This window comes from Xenopus tropicalis, chromosome 7 (assembly GCF_000004195.4).
Source record: "Xenopus tropicalis strain Nigerian chromosome 7, UCB_Xtro_10.0, whole genome shotgun sequence".
Lineage (NCBI taxonomy): Eukaryota > Metazoa > Chordata > Amphibia > Anura > Pipidae > Xenopus > Xenopus tropicalis.
The window spans coordinates 26,380,525-26,399,386 of NC_030683.2; the positions used below are offsets into that span (position 1 = coordinate 26,380,525).

The 18,862-nt window shown below is 39.5% G+C and overlaps 1 protein-coding gene across 1 annotated transcript in view; it reads left to right on the forward strand.

Moving 5' to 3' along the window:
- The window catches only part of dntt (DNA nucleotidylexotransferase), a 200,448-nt gene that overhangs the window by 153,762 nt on the left and 27,824 nt on the right, over nt 1-18,862 (forward strand). The window contains exon 10 of the mRNA XM_031906788.1: nt 6,310-6,393. Within this exon, the coding sequence (XP_031762648.1) occupies nt 6,310-6,393 (84 nt within the window). The remainder of the gene's footprint in view (nt 1-6,309; nt 6,394-18,862) is intronic.

The following is an 18,862-nucleotide window of genomic DNA, read 5'->3' on the forward strand; positions in this document are numbered from 1 at the left end:
AGTAACCAATAACAATCAGGTGTTTGCTTTTACAAGTCTACAGAAATTAGATTTATAAAAGCAAACATCTGAGTGGTAGCTAGTGGATAATAGGCAGGGACACATTTTGAGCCTCCTACTACATTAAGGGGTTGTTCACTTTTTGGTATGACATATTAATGATATTCTGAGACAATTTGCAGTTGGTTTTCATTTTTTTTTTGGTTTTTCAGTTATTTTGCTTTTTGTTCAGCAGCTCTCCAGTTTGGAATTTGAGCAGCTATCTGGTTGCTAGGGTTTTGTTTACTATAGCAATGATGATCATGAAAACCAATTACAAAGTTGCCAGGAATAGGACATTCTATAATATACTAAAGTTAATTTAGTTTTTTAATTAAAGTGAACTACCTCTTTAAGTTTAGGAACTTTGTTTCCCCTGGGGCCAGTCTATTCAACAATTTGTAGATCCTTTGGATCCCTTGTAGGGCAAGGGTAGAGGTAAACTGGAAATACATATATAATAGGATCAACATGGAGACATATGAATTATATAAATCAGTGATGTTCTTCATCTATGTCTGTATGTTCTCCTGATGCACACATGGGTTTTCTTCCACAAACCTACGTAGGTTAATTGTTTTCTGATGAAAGTGAAATATAATAAAGTACTACGGGTATTTTTGGAGGCATGGGTCTTCTTTACTGCTGTTGGTCTATTGTGTTTTATGGAATAGTGCAACAAGGTACAGAATTTGCAGCCAAATTCTTTGTTGGGCCATGAGTCCCTTACAATTGCTCATTTAAGCCCCAGTTACCTTCTGTGATCCTTTGGTGCACTGCTTCTTTTCCTCTGCACCTAGGGAGAGATGACATCCATTTTTTCATGGATGTGCAGCGAATTTCTGCACTGAATTTTTTTTTTTGTCACGTGTCAAATTGGGCGCTAGACTATACAGTGCACTCCTAATGCACTAGAAGGAGGTGGATTTTGGTGATGGGTGCTGCATTATGTAGTGCACTTCTGAAGCATGGGACAAGGAATAGTTCACAAATGTACTATGGTTAAAAGCACGTGTAAGAGTTCAGCTTTCCTTTGAGCAATAGTTTGTAATTATTTGAATCTACAGTAGTCAGAACAGATTGAAGGCTAAAGGCAAATTTTAGACAATGCCAAGTAAAGATCAGTCTGAAACAAGCTAGGACTCTTGTGTGATCCACTCCTGAATGTCTACCATAGGCAGCATATTTGCTGTTTACATGGATTGAAGTGATGATCATCCCTGTGTGTCATTATTCAAAAAAGAAAGGAAGTATTGGGTCCCTGAATCAGTCACTTTCAATAAACTGTGCCAAATTATGGTAGAATGAAATTAAATGGAATTTTAAACAGGTATGAACTGGGTTGGTGGGACACCGGGAATAGTTCCCACCAGAAACTATTGGAGCTTCCCCTACACCTACACCCAATTGTGGCTGCAATGGAGAATCATAAGGTATACGTGGGTAGGGGGGTGGGGGGGGGGGCTGTGGGTTGCTTTGTCTGCTCAAAAATGAAGTGGGGCCCTGATCTGCGTCTGTGCAATACACCCTACAGTGAGATACTGAGTAGTCTTATCTTGGCTATACCCGTCCCTCGTCCTGCCTTTAGCAATCCCTTATCCCTGGCTCTCTGAGATCACATAGCTACTTTATGCTTTCATTTAATTGCATTTTATAGAGCTCAGCATATCTGCGCTGTCATTAAATCAGTGCCTATTCAATAGCTCCATTCCCCTCTTTTTAAAACATTGCTTTGTACAATTTGCACATTAGAATGGACAGAAAGAAAATGCAAACCATCCAAAGAAAGGATTTGGTGAGTAAACAGCAATTAGCTTTCTGATATTCCATTTCCATCTTTCCTGCGATTAAATCACAGGACACGGAACATAATAATAAGGGAAGCACATTACAAATAAATTGCTTTTCAAGAGAAAAATAAAATTGTTACCTGAAAAAGAAAACACTGAACAGAAGGTTAAAAACAAACTAACTTTTTTTTTAACTGCTATTATTTTCAGGTTTATTTGCCAAGTTATTTGCCTTTCACCGACCAGAAATTCAATAAAATCTGGTTGTTAGGGTCATTGAAAATAGCTGATACTCTTAAGTCTTGATTGTTCCTGTTACTGGCATGGCGCCTGTTATCCAGAGATCTCCAAGATATGCCGATACCATTACCCACATTCTCTTGTTTAAATAAGCAGTTCTTTATTTTTGACTGATTTCCTTTTTCTTTGTAATAATATAACTGTCACAACCTCCCTGAGGAGACGCCATGGAGTACCAGGAAGGTGGGAGCCTGAAGACTGGGTAACCCGGAGTGTAACCATAAGTCACAAAACTGGCGTCAGAGGCCATGATGATAACAAAGAACTTTAATACTAGTGACGTAACAGTGCATACAATGGAATTACACACTGCATATATAACACGGCAGGCAGAGGCAGAATCCAAACAGGCAAAAGGTCAGGGCAAGCGGCAGTCAAACGAAGTCAAGGACAGGCCAAGGTCAAAACCGGGAAATCAAGGTAGAACTAGGAAGGGCTCAGGAACAAGGCAGAAGGCAGGATCAGGACACGGAACTGGCGCTTGGAACCAGCGAGAACAAGAACAGGAACAGGAACAGGGAACACGAAGGCAGGGTCACGAGAGACAATTAATGACCAAGCAAGGGGCAATGGTCAGGGAAAGGCTTATAAAGGGTGAAGATTAGAAGATGGGAAACACATGAGGTTAATGAGGTGGGCGGAGGAAAGGGAGCAGACAGAAAGTAGGAGACAAGAGAAGAAACAGACAACCCATAATGCCTCCAGTGGCTATAGAGGCAAATGCATGCCGTCAGGAACACCCCAAGTGGGGTTCGAATTCCGCTGATCCTGACAATTACAGGAGCCGGTACAAGTATGAAACCTGTTATGCAGAATGCTTGGGGCTGGGGTTTTTTTTCAGATAAGGGATCTTTCCATACTTTGGATCACCATGCCCCATTTAAACATTAAATAAACCCAATAGGATTGTATTGTCTCTAAATAAGGATAAATGATATCTTAGTTGGGATAATGTATAAGGCTCTGTTTTATTATTACAGAGAAAAAGGAAATCATGTTTACAAATGTGAATTATCTGATTAAGATGGAGGCTTTGGGATATAACCTTCCTGTAATTTGGCACTTTTTGGATAATGGATTTTCAGATAGCCGATGCCGTACCTGTAAGCAGTGGTAACTAAGCTGCATGAATCCATATTGATAGCAAAATAAGGGAGTTATGTAATAAAAGGCACCATGTTTGCCCAAGAGCAGTAACCCGTAGCAACCAATCAGCAGGTATTTGATTTTGTTATTTTTTATTTTTTCATTGGTTTGTTTGTTCTGAATGACAGACTGAAATATAAATAGGGAAAGGCCTGAACTGAATGATAAGCAATACAAATAACAATATAAATTTGTCTGCATAATGAATCTGCTGTCCAGTTAGGAGAAAGAAAAATAAAGAAAAGCAGAAAAAATAGCTTTTTTTCCCCTGTCCCCATTTTTTTCCCACAATGCGGCATTTTTTCACAGAATTCCAGCGTCATTGGGGTCACAAAAGGGCAATGCTCTTGACACAACTGAGCTGGACGAGCTGGTGGTAGCTCCAAGGTTCTCCTTTGTCAATAGAAGAAACAGTGCACAATTTGGAACAGAAGGCAGGAAGGAATTAATGGTGCCAAGTGCAAGGGGGGCATTTAACTTTAAAGAATAACTAAACGTTTTTTTCTATAAAATGATCTAAATAGTGCCCAGAATAACATACATTTCTCCTTCCATTCAGTCTCATGTACATTCTGTGTTACAAGGAGCTCAACTTCAGCTCTCTGAAGCTCCACCCCCTTTTCTTTGTTGAGCTCTCTTTCTCTCTCTGCAGATGGTCAAAGAGGTGTCTACTGCACATGCTCGCTGTCTCTGCTCCAATGGAAATCAATCAGGCATGCACAGTAGGCACATCTTTTCAACCTTCTTCACAGTTAGAGAGAGAAAGAGAGCTCTGCAAAGAAAAGGAGGTGGGGCTTCACAATAGACTAGGAAGTAGCTGAGAGAGCTCAATTTGATCTGCTTGTTATACAGAATCTGCATGAAACTAAGTGCTGGGAGCAAGGTATGTTATTCTGGGGGCTATTCTGGGGATTATTCTTTAATGAAAGTGGTTTTAGGTGCAACTGACTTTGGGAAAATTGCAGGCACACATGAGTAACAATAACAGGGCAATTTTCGTGTTTTTTTCTACCACGCCTTTACTAACTTTTTAAAGAAGCATGAATATCTCCTCATTTATTAAAAAAAATACAATTACAAAAAGCACAAATGAAAAAATTGTTAAACATATATGAAATAGAATACAAAAACCCCCAAATCCTAATTTTTGTAAGAATTTTTTGTGATTACATACGATAATAAATAAGGACAGCTCCCATTGGCTTCTATATGACCTCGCCAGCTTTTACATGGCAAAGTTTTGTATTGTGTATTTCATGGTTTGTACAAAAATTAGTTTTTAACACTAAAACGTTCGATTTGGGAAAATTTAAAAAAATATTAATAAATCGGCACCTTAGTGTCCATTTTTGTTGTGTTTGCAAATGAGCCTTAAAGGAAAACTAAACCCACAAACAATGTAGGTCTCTATAAAAATATATTGCATAAAACTAGTGATGAGCAGATCTGTCCCATTTCGATATGCCAAAAAATGCACAAATCTTTGAAAAGATTTGCGAAATGGCAAAAAATTAAAGAAAAGGTGAAAATGACATGTATCAAAAAAATTAATCACTAAACAATTTTTTAATGCAAGCAACATTTTTTTTTACACGGGGCGAAATTTTTGTCACACAGTAAAAATTTTTTTTGCCCCCTGCGCACAAAACTTCCTGTTACAGTTAGAGCTGCATTATTTCCTATCAGCTGATCTCTGAGGGAGCACACAGCCCATCACTAAATGGCGGCTCTAGAAAAAGATGTAAAAGGGCAATATTTACTGATATATATATTCCAGTTTGGCGAGATTCTTTATTAAGTCACCTAACATAATATAAAATATCTGTTGGTTAAGTATTCGTTCTGGGGGTATAGTTTTCCTTTATTTATTAATGTTGAATAAAGCTATATACAGGTATGGGACCTGTTATCCAGGATGCTCAGGACCTGGGGTTTTCTGGATAAGATCCATAATTTGGATCTCCATAACTTAAGTCTACTAAAAATCATTAAAATATTGAATAATCCCAATAGAATTGTTTTGGCTGCAATAAGGGGTAATTATATCTTAGTTGGGATCAAGTACAGGTACTGTTTTATTATTACAGAGAAAAGGGAATCATTTAACCATTAAATAAACCCAATAGGGCTGTTCTGCCCCAATAAGGGGTAATTATATCTTAGTTGGGATCAAGTACAGGTACTGTTTTATTATTACAGAGAAAAGGGAATCATTTAACCATTAAATAAACCCAATAGGGCTGTTCTGCCCCAATAAGGGGTAATTATATCTTAGTTGGGATCAAGTACAGGTACTGTTTTATTATTACAGAGAAAAGGGAATCATTTAACCATTAAATAAACCCAATAGGGCTGTTCTGCCCCCAATAAGGGGTAATTATATCTTAGTTGGGATCAAGTACAGGTACTGTTTTATTATTACAGAGAAAGGGGAATCATTTAACCATTAAATAAACCCAATAGGGCTGTTCTGCCCCCAATAAGGGGTAATTATATCTTAGTTGGGATCAAGTACAGGTACTGTTTTATTATTACAGAGAAAAAGCAAATCATTTTTAAAAATTAGAATTATTTGCTTATAATGGAGTCTATGGGAGATGGCCTTTCCGTAATTTGGAACTTTCTGGATAAGGGGTTTCCGGATAAGGGGTCCCATACCTGTATTTAGTTCTTGCATGCAGGATCTGCCTAAACATAGCTAGGAATACAGTTACCTGATCAGATGAAAAGTCAGAGAAGCTTCTAATAAATGGAAGTTGCGCTGATGGCACAGCAAGTTAAATTGCATCAAACCAGCCCCGATAGATTGATTTTCTGGAAATGTCCCTGACTTTTTACCTGATCTGCTAGCCTTAGCTTAGAGGGAACACTGTCTGTTAATATATGAGACCGAAACTCCCAAAGCATCCAGAGTAATTATGGGAAATTCTATCTGTGGAGGTTTTTGCTTATGTTTTTATTGTGTGTAAATTTGAATAGGATGGTTTATGCTGAATGAAGCATCTTCTAATGATATTTTGTTCTATTGAAACAGCAGTTTGAGCGGGATTTGCGGAGATACACTACCCACGAGAGAAAGATGATGCTGGATAACCACGGCCTCTATGATAAAAGCAAGGTACCAAAACAAAATTTTATTTTAGCTCCATGTAAGCTGCAGTTATATTGTTATTGCATCCGAAATAAAATCCTTAGCTGTGAAGTACTCGACATCTGCATGGCTGGTACCTGTGGTGCTGAGCTTAGAAGCAATGAGTTGCATATATTTCTCACAGAGCGGGGCTATTTTGTTGCCTAGTTTTTGCTGTGTTTTATAAAGTAGAGCCAGTTTCTGACTACAACATCATCCCGCCAATGCAAATTCATCCTGTTACTGTTACTTATACTTGATATTATGGAGTTCTGTATATCTGCCCATGTTCTTGTTTGGATTGGATCTATGAGAAGTACTTGCCCATGGAGATAGTTAAGAAAGGGGAAAGGGTGTGATTTGAACAGGCAATTTTTGGAGACAGGGACAGCTGTTATCTGAATGAAAGCCAAGCATCCATACTTAGTAGGTTCTAGAGTTACAGTGCTCTAGAACCCTCCTCTATACCCCCCTCTATGTCAGCTAGTAAAATGAGCCTCTCTCTTTGAGATGACCATAAAGTAAAGTAATAATGACACATGCATGGCTGCAGGGTCAGACTGGACCAGCGAGACACCAGGAAAAACCAGACCTGAAACTATGGGAGCACCCTGACCTCCCACCAATCTCACAAGAGAAAAGTACAAGGTGGGGACACCCTTAGGGGTGTGGGGGCCCCTGAGGTGGCAGCCCTGGTGGGCCCCAGACCCCCAGTCCAATGCTGCATGGCTTTGTTTCTGTAAGTAGACATTTAGACACCCTCAGATGCTATCTGAAATCAAAGGGGGTCAAAGCCCTGCAATACTGTACTGCTTAACCACACTTTTACTCAGTTCTTGCTGAACTACAAATCCCTGAATACTTTAACATAATCTTAAGGTTGAAGCATGCTGGGAGTGGTTCAGCTGTTCATTAACATTAGAGTTGAATTCTTAAAGCAATATTGCTCAATAACCTGCCCCCAGCTCCACAGAGCCAGCGCAAAATGATCCAACAAAGAGAACCCTACCTAATCTATGTATATCAGGCTCCATGTTTTTAGTTCCTGCTATTGGCATTGTTAAGCATGTTTTATATAGAACTAAACAAATCTTTCCTTGGCCAAGTTTGGCACCCCCCATGATTGTATTTAGTTACCTGATACCCTGAGCCAATGCACTTGTTATCAGAAAAATGCCCAGGCCTGGGATTCTCAGGGACCACCATTAAGCAATCCTTTTCTACTACTTCGCCAGCTTTCCAGTGGCAACAATATAAGTCCCTGGTGGAAAACCCTTGACATCACCTTCAGGCAATTTTATGAGACTTTGGAAACAATGCAAAAGGTTTTCAGCGACTTCTATTTTTAACGGTGGAAAGGCTTTTTGGAGCAGTTACTAGCAGAGATCTATCGCTGGCAAGTAACTCGCTCCGTGAGTTCCTACTCTTAGGGGCTGATTTACTAAGACACGATTTTGAATCCGAATTGGAAAAATTACGATTGGAAACGAACATTTTGCAACTTTTTCGTATTTTTTGTGATTTTTTCGGCGTCTTTACGATTTTTGTGTAAAAACGCGAGTTTTTCGTAGCCATTACGAAAGTTGCGCAAAGTCGCGATTTTTTCGTAGCGTTAACACTTGCGCGCAAAGTCGCGCCTTTTTCGTAGCGTTAAAACTTAAAAGCAAAAATCGCGACTTTGCTCAACTTTCGTAATGGCTACGAAAAACTCGCGTTTTTACGCAAAAATCGTAAAGACGCCGAAAAAATCGCAAAAAATACGAAAATTACCGATCATTACGAAAAAAACGCAATCAGCCGCATTCGGCCCGTTCGTGGGTTAGTAAATGTGCCCCTTAATGTATCAATGCACTTAAAACCAGCTAATTACTGCATTACAACCACCACATTCATGCTCAAATATACAATATATGTGTGTCTGTATTAGCTACAGTTAGTTCTTCCATGATTTCAGCACAAAAACAACAAGGCCAATAAAATTAAACCTAAAAATCATTAAACACGAGGATCATAATGGGCTACTAACCTCTCTTGCTCGGAAGGGTTCGTAGCTCTAATAACAAGTAGGAAGCATTTCACCAAAGGAGAAACTTTCCAGCCCACAGTAATCACACTGGGATATGTGGATTGCTGACCAATTACCAGATATAATTGGTTTCTCTGTAACCTCGGTTTGCATTTTAAGAACAAAGTGGTCACCGCTAATGAGGGAAAATAAATGAACAGCAACGGTAAAAAGAAAATATTTCATGGGCTTCTAATGCATTTGCTTTCTGCTCTTTGTACTGTCACGATGGAAAGGGTTATTTCAGAGTTCATCAGGCAGAGTCAATAAACAAGACTGCAGGCGCCTAAAGCAAAGGGAGTCTGATGATAGTGCAGAGGGACGCCAGTGTGTATCGAGGGCTTTAGTCTCTTGTGTCATTTAAACAAGCTCCCATAATTACAATGTATCTGTGTATTTCTACTGTAACATAAATACAGTATACAGATTGCCCATAAACAAGCTTTATCAACCTTTCATCATAGTGTTTTTTAATTAAAAAAAAAATTCTTTTATGTTTACCACATATGTAATGCTCCTCCATGCACAGTGTGCTTTCTGCTCTGTGGTATATCAAGTGGGACTGTGAGACAGATAGGAGGGTGCCCGTACTAGTGAGGGCTGGGGGCACAGCATGTACAAAAGTTGATGAACTCTCTACATCCTTCATCATATATTCAGTGGCAAAATAGCGTTTAGAGTTATGACTGCAGCGCAGCAACTCAAATGCAAAGCCCTGCATTATCTAAATAAACAATTTTCATAAAAATATACTTTTTTAGTAGTATGTGCCATTGGGTAATCAGGGCCAGATTTGTTTGCTGGGCCCCCCGAGGCCGCCCTCTCTCTGTCGCGCCCCCCTGCGCATGCGCAAACGGCGAACCTCCGCCCGTGCATGTGCGAACTCGCGCTCGCGCATGCGTGGGCCTTTTCAATCACATACGGATCAGTGGGGGAGAGGTCCCCACTGCGCCGTATGCGCGAAAAACTTTCACATTTTGATGTGGCGGGGCGGCATGCCGCCCCCCAATTTTTGCCGCCCTAGGCCCAGGCCTTTGTGGCCTTTCCACAAATCCGGGCCTGTGGGTAATCCTAAATAGAAAATTGCCATTTTAAGTACGAAGGGCCAACTCCTGGGATCATAGGATTCACAGTGCACACAAACAAGCCAAGGCACACATACTGCTAGGCCCCATCAGCCAATTAATGGGTAGAGTTCCGTCTTTTGCTCCCACACTACTTCCTGTTAGTTAGAGCTGCATTATTTCCTGTCAGGTGATCTCTGATGCAGCATGCAGATTATCACATCAGGGGAAAAATGTAAAGGGCAATATTTACTGATATATATATTCCAGTTTGGCGAGATTCTTTAATAGGTCACTTAACATAATATAAACTATCTGTTGGTTAAGTATTCATTCTGGGGGTATAGTTTTCCTTTAACATTATTGATGATCAGCAAATTTTTTCACCAGGCATGGATTCGCAGCAAATTTTTGCATTTCACCATTGGTAAATCGTTTCATCAAACTTCCACGAAAATTTGGTACAGAAAAATTCACTGTGCGTCAAAATAGATGACCTCGTGTTAAAATAGGCGCGGTCTTGTAAAAAAAAGTTGCGTGCCACCAAAAAGTTGTGCAACACCAGCATTTCGCAAATTTTATACCGTTTCGCTAATTTTTCTGGGGTTTTTTTGTGAATTTTTCAGTGAAGTGAAATGGGCCAGATTCACTCATCACTAAACATTATGTTTTGGGCTTCTGTACTAGCCCAGGGCAACCACAGCCCTTTAGCCCTTTAGCAGATCTGTGCCTCCAAAGATGCCCCAGTAGCTTCTTCCTTTCTTCTGATTCACTGCCCATGCTCTGTGCTGCTGTCAGTTACTGAACTTAGGGACCAACTAAGCCCCTAAGCTTAGCTTCTCAGCAGCTGCCCAGAGCCCACTGAGCATGTGTAGTGTCACTGACACTCCTAACAAAATCCAAGATGGGGAGCTCCTGTGATTTTTTTTTCATTATTAGGAACTCAATAATTTTTTTAATCTATCATTTATTAGTCCATAATGTTATCAGAGCTGTATTTAAATATAGGCACCCGGAGGCCCATGTCTACATAATAGATTCATTTTTGTAAAAGAAAAATAAAAACTCTCCCCAGCCCCCACTGGAGAATAGCTTTGTAAATCTGGTGGCAGAACTGGGGGGGCTGAGGGGCATCATGTGTTGTAGTGTGTCAGTGACAGAAGTGATGTCACAAGTAGCCAAAAGTAATGTCACACACAACCAGGACATGACGTTACAACCGCACACTGGGGGTGCCTAGGGTGGCACCGGATCTAAATACAGTGCTGAGTAACTGCCTAATGCAACATAACTTATAAAATAGCTTCAGAAAATGTATCATCATCTCAGCTTTTGAGCAGTCAGTTGACCGCCAACCTCATGCACTTTATTACTCTATAGCAGCTTTATATGGCTTGGGCACTAATCATACATACCATCTCAATGGGTTCCCAACTCCCCTGTAAATAATGGGAAGAGACGTCTTGCATTAGTTCACAAATACCACGGCGGAATTTAATATGTACCTTAACAGCATTAAAACTTCTGTTTTAAAACAAGATGGGTTTCCTTGTAGTAGTTTTTGTGCTCAGTGGGACTGTAATAAGTGCACTGTAGCTATGTTAACTCGGGGCAATTTTTCTTGTGAGTGTACGGGGGGGGGGAGGTGGTTTCCTTGAGGAATGTTGTAAACAAGGTACAGTGCTGTTTTATGTGATTCGTGCTGCTTCCAAGATTGCCTGTGGCAGTTTGCTCATGCCAGCACCATATTGACCAATATCCAGACAAAGAAAAAGTCTTCAATTTTTAATAGCTTCCCAAGTTGCTGAACACATGTTCAATGTACTCAATAGGAATCACGAGGGGCTTCATTGTTCTGGCTGGCCACAGTAAGAATCGGGGGAAATTATAGCAATACTCTTCTTAGAGCAGGAAACATTCAGCAACACTGAATTAGCAATGGTCTACTAATTCCTAAAAATGTAGGTCCTGATAGCCGGTGATAATTTATTGATTTATTTATGCAGATAATAGATGGGTGAAGAAATAGATCAATACACTGCAGTATTCAATGGAAGAATTAAAAACTATTGAGCAGGGCCCCATGTATATGTCAATATATGTATATAATCTGCATGTAACCCCCTTAAGGTGGCAATACACAGTAAAAAGTCGCCAAGCGAGCGGATCTTCTCCCGATATCCCCACCTATAGGTGGTTGATATAGGACTAATTGGGATTACAATGGCGGGTACATGTGCATTCAGTTCGGGGTTAGTCACCCCCAGTGATTGTAATCACTTACCTTATACCCCGGGCTGGTGCAGTTTTCTCCTAATAGGAGTACTAGCCCGGGGTAAAAGGTAAGCGATTACAATAATTGGGGGGTGCCTTACATTTGCCACCCCCCCCCCCCAATGATTTTTACCTTTCCTTCTCCATTAAACGGGCACAAAATTTGCCAGCATCTAGATTTTAGATATATAATCGTTTAGTCATTCGATGACTGCAGGAATTAAATACACAGTATAATGCATGAATAGTCACATTGAAACAGCGCAAGTGCAACAGGCATAGGATGTGAACTAGTCCCCCAAAATATGGCTGGTATTTATTTGCGAATGGTGAAAATGTTTGCAAATCTGCACTACAATTTTGGTTGAGTTTTGCAGGGGGGCAAATTGTATTTTTTGCTCAAAAAATAAAAATAAAAAAAAATGCCTTTTGACTTCAATGCATTTGAAGTGAGACAGTTCTTGAGAAAACTGACCATTGAGCCCAATGCATTTAGTGACATTCTGCCATGACTAGGGGCATGACCCACTGTTCCCTCCTCCCACCAACCATTCTTAATAACAACGCGTGACGTCATTTTTGTTGGATGGTATGGCCACAGCTTTATTTGTACAACAGTCATGTATAAATACTTTATTGTTTACAATAGCAAAGTAGAAAAACGTTATTAATAAACATAGTACAAACTTGTAACGATTTGTAATAATAATTGAGACAATTGACAACAATTGGTAACAATCGGTAACCCCTTGGTAAAGCCCTCTGCCAGTCTGCCCTTCCAAATGCCAGCAACGCTCACTAGCCGCTTGCCCCTAGCTCAGTGAGTATGCATAGCGTTGTAATAGAAACAATCCACAAGGGACCAAGCCCTGGGAAAATTAACTGAACATATTCAACATCACCATGGGTACCCACCTTAGGGGTTGCCCCAACGGTCCAGTATTGTCCAAACCACACCAACATGCCCAGCAGACTGGCAAGGGACCCGCCAAAGCTGTGACTACTACGCTGACATGGGTAGCCCATTTAACCTCCCTATGTTGGGTCTGCTCTAGGTACTTACCTGCTTTGCCCTAACTCAGAGCGTGCCAAATTTTCCCTGGTTGAGGAAATTAACCAATGGGGAGGGTGGGTGGGGATTCGCGCAGCCACTTTCTGCACACTGTTAACTAAATGAAAAGGACCCGGGTGCTACTTACATGTGCTGTATGTAATCAATTCCAATTTTTAAACTCTTACTTTATTTTATTCATGTTTTAAAAAAAACACGCCAATGTTTTGGTCTCATTGACATCGCATGAGCAGGGAATTGTGGGATTGGGAGGATGCAGGCTGAAGGCAGGCTGAGGACAGTCGGCTACTGTTACATTTTATTTGAGTCACAAAGAAGTCAGCCAGATCAGCAGAGGAACAGGGGGCCAGGCTTAGGGAACTGTTCCAAGCCATATTATTACATTTACAATTGTATATTTTTTAATTAATGTATATTGTAAAGTTGCTTAAAATTATTACACTTTCTAACTTGAATACATTGATTGATTGATGTGGTTAATCTATAAGTGATTATGGATCTGAATCACATATGATATATATATTCAAAAAATAAATCCTGTATGTCAAATCATCCCACGCATGGTAATTGTCTCAGTGTACTGGTATGGGATCCTTTATCCAGGACCCCATTGTCCTGAAAAATCCTAATAACGAGAAGGCCTTCTCCTATAAAGTCCATTTCATGCTGAGAATTCTAATTTTAAAAATGATTTAATTTTTCTCTGTCATAATCAAACAGTAGCTTGTACTTGATCCCAACTAAGCTGCATGAATCTATATTAGTAGCAAAACAATCCTATTGGGTTTAATTCATATTTGAATAATATATAGCAAACTTAAGGTATGGAGATCCAATATTTCAGAAAGATCCCTTATCCAGAAAACCCCACGTGCCAAGCATTGTAGATAATAGATCCTATACTTGTACTTGATTAATTTTACCATCTAAATTTCACAATTTGGCATATAGGCAATGTCTGCCTGGTTTGCAGGGACTGGGGGGTGCAGGGTTTACGGGGGCTGCCGCCCCAGGGGTCCAACACCCCCAAGGTGCCCCTGCCGGCCACATCACCCGCAACCCCCACAGGGGCCCCTGCCATGCACCCCTAACCCCCTGCAGGGGCCCCCGCTACCAGGCTGACATCCCCCCCTGAGCACGTGTAAGTAAAATAGGTCAGGGAAGGGCATTGGCGCCCAGGAGAAGCGGCAACATGGATCATGTCTGAGCCGCTGGGGCCCACAAGGTGTTTACCCAGTGTCCCGGTGGCCCAGTCCAACCCTGCTGGTTTAACAAGCGATCACAAACCATATGCTTGCTTTGTCTGTTCTAACTGAACTAGGTAATTAAACATAAACAGTTGATTGGCGGAGCACAACATTGCCTTTGTTGATATATACATTTCGATGGTGAGCTCAGAGTGGCCATTGCTGTATAAAAATGTTATCTCTCAAGACTGAGTTGTGCATGTAATTACATAAATGTGTTTTAAGAGCAAAAGCTACTGCAGGGTAACATTGTACTACAATCATTATCTCACTTCCCTTATCAACACTAGAACAATTAGTATCACAACATAAAACTGCAGACTGGGATAAGAACATTATATCCAATGCAAATGACTGCCTAGAATAGAAATACCTATAACTGTACGATACTGATACGTCTCCATTGATGTATTAAAAAAGAAAAATGCGTTGCTTTATCTGAAGCCAATCTGTGCAAACGCGAAACATTTAATGAACCATTAACATGAAATGCGTTTATTCATATTTAATGTTGGATCATGTCCTATTTCCTAGAAAAAAATTAAATATGTATTTTTTAAATTCACATTGAGAAATATCAATAAACGCTGCAGCACATGTTTAAATGTTCCCCTAACACTGTCATTAGGCACCATGGGATAGGAATGCTATGTACGCTAATGATATCAGGATACTGTTAATAAAGAGCCTGTATCTGATTGTAAACAGTCAATATTATCAATCGGCTAAAAACCTGCAGTACAAGTGTCAGTTTGTTATGATCCTTCATGGCCGCGGCCTGCCCAAAGCTATTTACTTGCACAGTTAAACAGGCAGGGTTTTTTTTTATGCCTTTTTAAGTTGGATATAATAGTCTTATTTTGGCAGACGCAGTGCTAAGATTATATGGTTATAACAGGGAGATAGGCAGCCTGAAGAACAGCTTGATGAATTAAACATTTTACATCTGCAGAGTTTCCTTCAGATGTCTGCAATAATGACTGAGTAAAGCCATAAAGATAGAAAGGTTATATAATATTGATTTCCTATGCGATCGCTGTTGTTATCTGTGCAGTCATTTCCACAATTAAACACTTTCCCACTGCAAACACAATAACACATGCATATTCTTTGCCTTAATGACTTCCAGTCTCTTTTTAGCATTTTTTTCAGCAGCTAGCGATGGGGAATTGGAATGAAGTTATTTCTCTGTTTTTGCACCTGTTTGATAAGTCTTGGAAAATAATATATAATTTTTTTTTTACCTTGAGGCTTTAAACAATATATATTTTTGTTAAATTGACTTTCAAAAAATTTATTTTTATTTTGATTTAAAGGAGAAGGAAAGTCATTTTGGAATTTTACTGCCAATAGTGCCACATTAGTGCCGCCTAGAACACTATATTTAATCTGCAGAAAGCATTACCATACCTGAGTAAAGAGCCCTAGTGGCTCCCTCAGTTTGTTTAAGATAGCAGCTGCCATTTCAAGTAACTTCCTGCTGCAGCTTTAGGCGTTATAGCGCAGATTACACATTTCTACTGTAAGGGTGGGAGGAGTGGGTTTTATAAATTGTTATGGGAGGGGGAGTAGGAGAAGGGAGAGAGGAAAGAGATGCTCAGACTCTGGCCCAAGGAATGAAGGATTTTTCTGAGAGAGGAAGTCAGATACCGATAAACATGTTTACAAAAAAGGAGACAAGAAATCCTGTGTTTCTTTTGATAGAGGACTCAGTGCAGCTTTTTCTGTGAGTGCTTATGGCTTATGGTTTTAACATAGACCTTTCTGATAAAGCTTACTTAGTTTTTACCTTACCTCTTTAAAGCTTCAGTGTCAAATAAGAGTGAGACAATAGGGAATAGGTACCGTTTTTTTCAATACAAATAAACTTAGACATTTTAGCAAACGTAAATCTTTAATTATTTATTAAAATTTTGAATATAAAAAAACTTGATCTAAGTGAAAAAAACTCGAATGCATTGAATTCGTATTCTTCTCATCATTAATGATGGGCAAAATTTTTGATGCTGGCAGAAGTTTTTTTTTGTGAAACGGGCAACAAAAAAATTGTTGCGGGCGTCATTTTTTTGCCGTGCAACATTTACAGCATTTCGTAAATCTTTTGAAAGATTCACTAATTTTCCGCCAAATTGAAACCGGACATATTCGCTTACCACTACTCATCATTTTTAATGGGTCTACAAAGTCTCCAAAAAAATTTGAGAAACTGCATACATTTTGCCTAGGACAACTCCCATTGACTTTTACTTGTACTCAGCAGATTTTCTTGTTTAATAAATCCTGAACATTCAAGTTTCAGAAACTCTTATTTGGGTTTGAGAGTTTTAGCACAAACAAGGTTCAATCGCTATAAAACCTCAAACTCCATGCTGATAAATCTGCACCTAAGGGGGTGATTTATCAATGTTCACATTCAATTTTTTTCCATTATCCAATTTTTTTGTGTGCAAAAACTCCCAAAATGGAATTATGGTTTTCAAAACTCAAATGTTCGATATTTATTAAGTGCAAAAAGATGTAATACTTGGCATTTAAAAGCTTGCAAGTTCATGTAGAAGTCTGCAGAAATTGTCCTAAGCAAAATGTAAGCATGTTTTCCAATTCAAGTTTTTCTATTGTCTTTGAGAGTTTGTAAATCCATTCAAACAACTAAATAGTTATTTTTATATATTAAATAATGACTAATGGGTAGAGATGAGCGAATTTTTTCACCAGGTATGGATTCGCAGCGAATTTCTGCATTAGCGAATTGTTATGCAAAACTTCCACAAAAATGCGCCGCAGGAAAATTCGGTGCACGCCACAAAAAGGCGCAGTTGCGCCAAAATGGGCACGGTCACGTCAAAATGGGCGTGGTCGCATAAAAATAGTCGTGGGAAAAGAGACATGTGCAACAAAAAAAAGACATGCGAGACAAAAAAGTCACACATCAAACGTTTTTCGTTTATTTCTTGCCATTTCACAAATTTTACTGTCATTTCGCAAATTTTTCGCTGAAGCGAAACGGGACAGATTAAAGAAATGATTTTTAAGAAATGGAAATATAAAAGACTTGATTAAAAAAAAAAAAATTGAATGCATCTAATTTGTATTCCACTTATCATTTTTAATAGGTTGACAAACTCTCGAGAAACTTGAAAATCTCAAATTTTATCAATAGTAGTGATGAGCAAATCACCATAAAATTTGTGAAACAGCAAAAAATTTGTGAAAAGCATTTGTCACTCGATTTTTTTTTACGCCTGTGTCTTTTTTGGTTGCCCGCATCTTTTTTTTTTGTCGCCCGCACATTTTGATGCGACCGTGGCCAATTTGAGGCGTGACAAAAAAATTTACGTGCAACAAATTTTTCCGGGGTGATTTTTCACGGAAGTTTCGCAAAACAATTCACCAATGCCAAAATGCGGAAATTTGCTGCGAATCCATGCCTGACGGAAAAATTCACTACCTAATAGGCGTTCAAAAAAGAACTCCCATATAGCCCTGCACCGTTGCCTTATAACACCACAGACTGGTGGTAATACGCAACTTGCATTTCAAAGATTACAATTCTACCAGTGGTCAAAAAAAGTCTGTAATAGCCGAAGCAGCCAGAGTAACTCTATGCAGGTTCTGTGAAAGGGATTTTTTTCTCTATATGTAACATTTTTTAGATTGTTTCATTTTTGCAATGTATTAAAGGGGTGGTTCACCTTCACATAAATTAAGCTAATTAGGTCATTTTAATAAAATATGAAATGTATCTCTTTAAGAAAATGTTTACTGTTTTAGAGAAAATTACCTCTAAAGATAGCGTTTTCTGTATAGGATAGGAGTCAGTGGAGGCACCAGGGGAGGGGGTCACCGACCCCTTTCGGCACAAGCCTGTGTCAGTGGGTTGAAGCTCTGTGTGACGCTGAGTACTGGCAGTAGGAACTTCTAAAGCTATAGCGCATGTCGGCTTCCTTGATCTCTTTTCTTCCTGCCTCTCCTCTGATTGGCTGCTAATGCTACAGGCACGTAATATGAACTGGTGTTGCTGCTGTCTCCTGCTATGAGTGTTCGGGGAGGGAGGGGGAAGCTCCCATGTGACTCATACTGCAGAGAGGAAACACTCCTCCCACCTGAAAACTTTCTCCAATGCCTCTGTGTGAACTACAGCTTTTACAGTAAGTTTTAAACAGCTTATTCAGACACATAGGTACACAGTCTTTGCATGGCACATATTGGGGCAGATTTATCAAAACACAAGTTCGAATCCCGAATGGGAAAAATTCGGATTGGAAACGAAAATTTCTGAAAATCGCAAATATCACGAAAATGCTTACCAAAAAATTGTATTAGTCACGATAATATCGCATTGGCAATCCGAAAGTCACGAAAATTTCGTACCGCACAATTGTAAACAGCAGGAAAACCGATTTTTTCGCGCTAAAAATACGAAAATGTCGCAAAAGCACCGAAAAAGTAGCGCAAGTGTCACAAAAGTCGAGCAAGATACTTAAAAGTCGCAGAAAATATGATTGGACCGATCAAACGAACGCTCGGAGCGTTCGTGGATAAGTAAATGTGCCCCATTATCATACTCACGGGAACATACTCTACCATTTTTTGGGTGACTTTTCGAGAACTGAGAAAAGGTGGACCACCTCTTTAAATTGTTGATAACCTGATTATAAACATTTGGATTTCTAGTACAGCATACTTTCTGACTTCTGTTGACTGAGGACTTCTTAATGTATAAAAATAGAGCCTA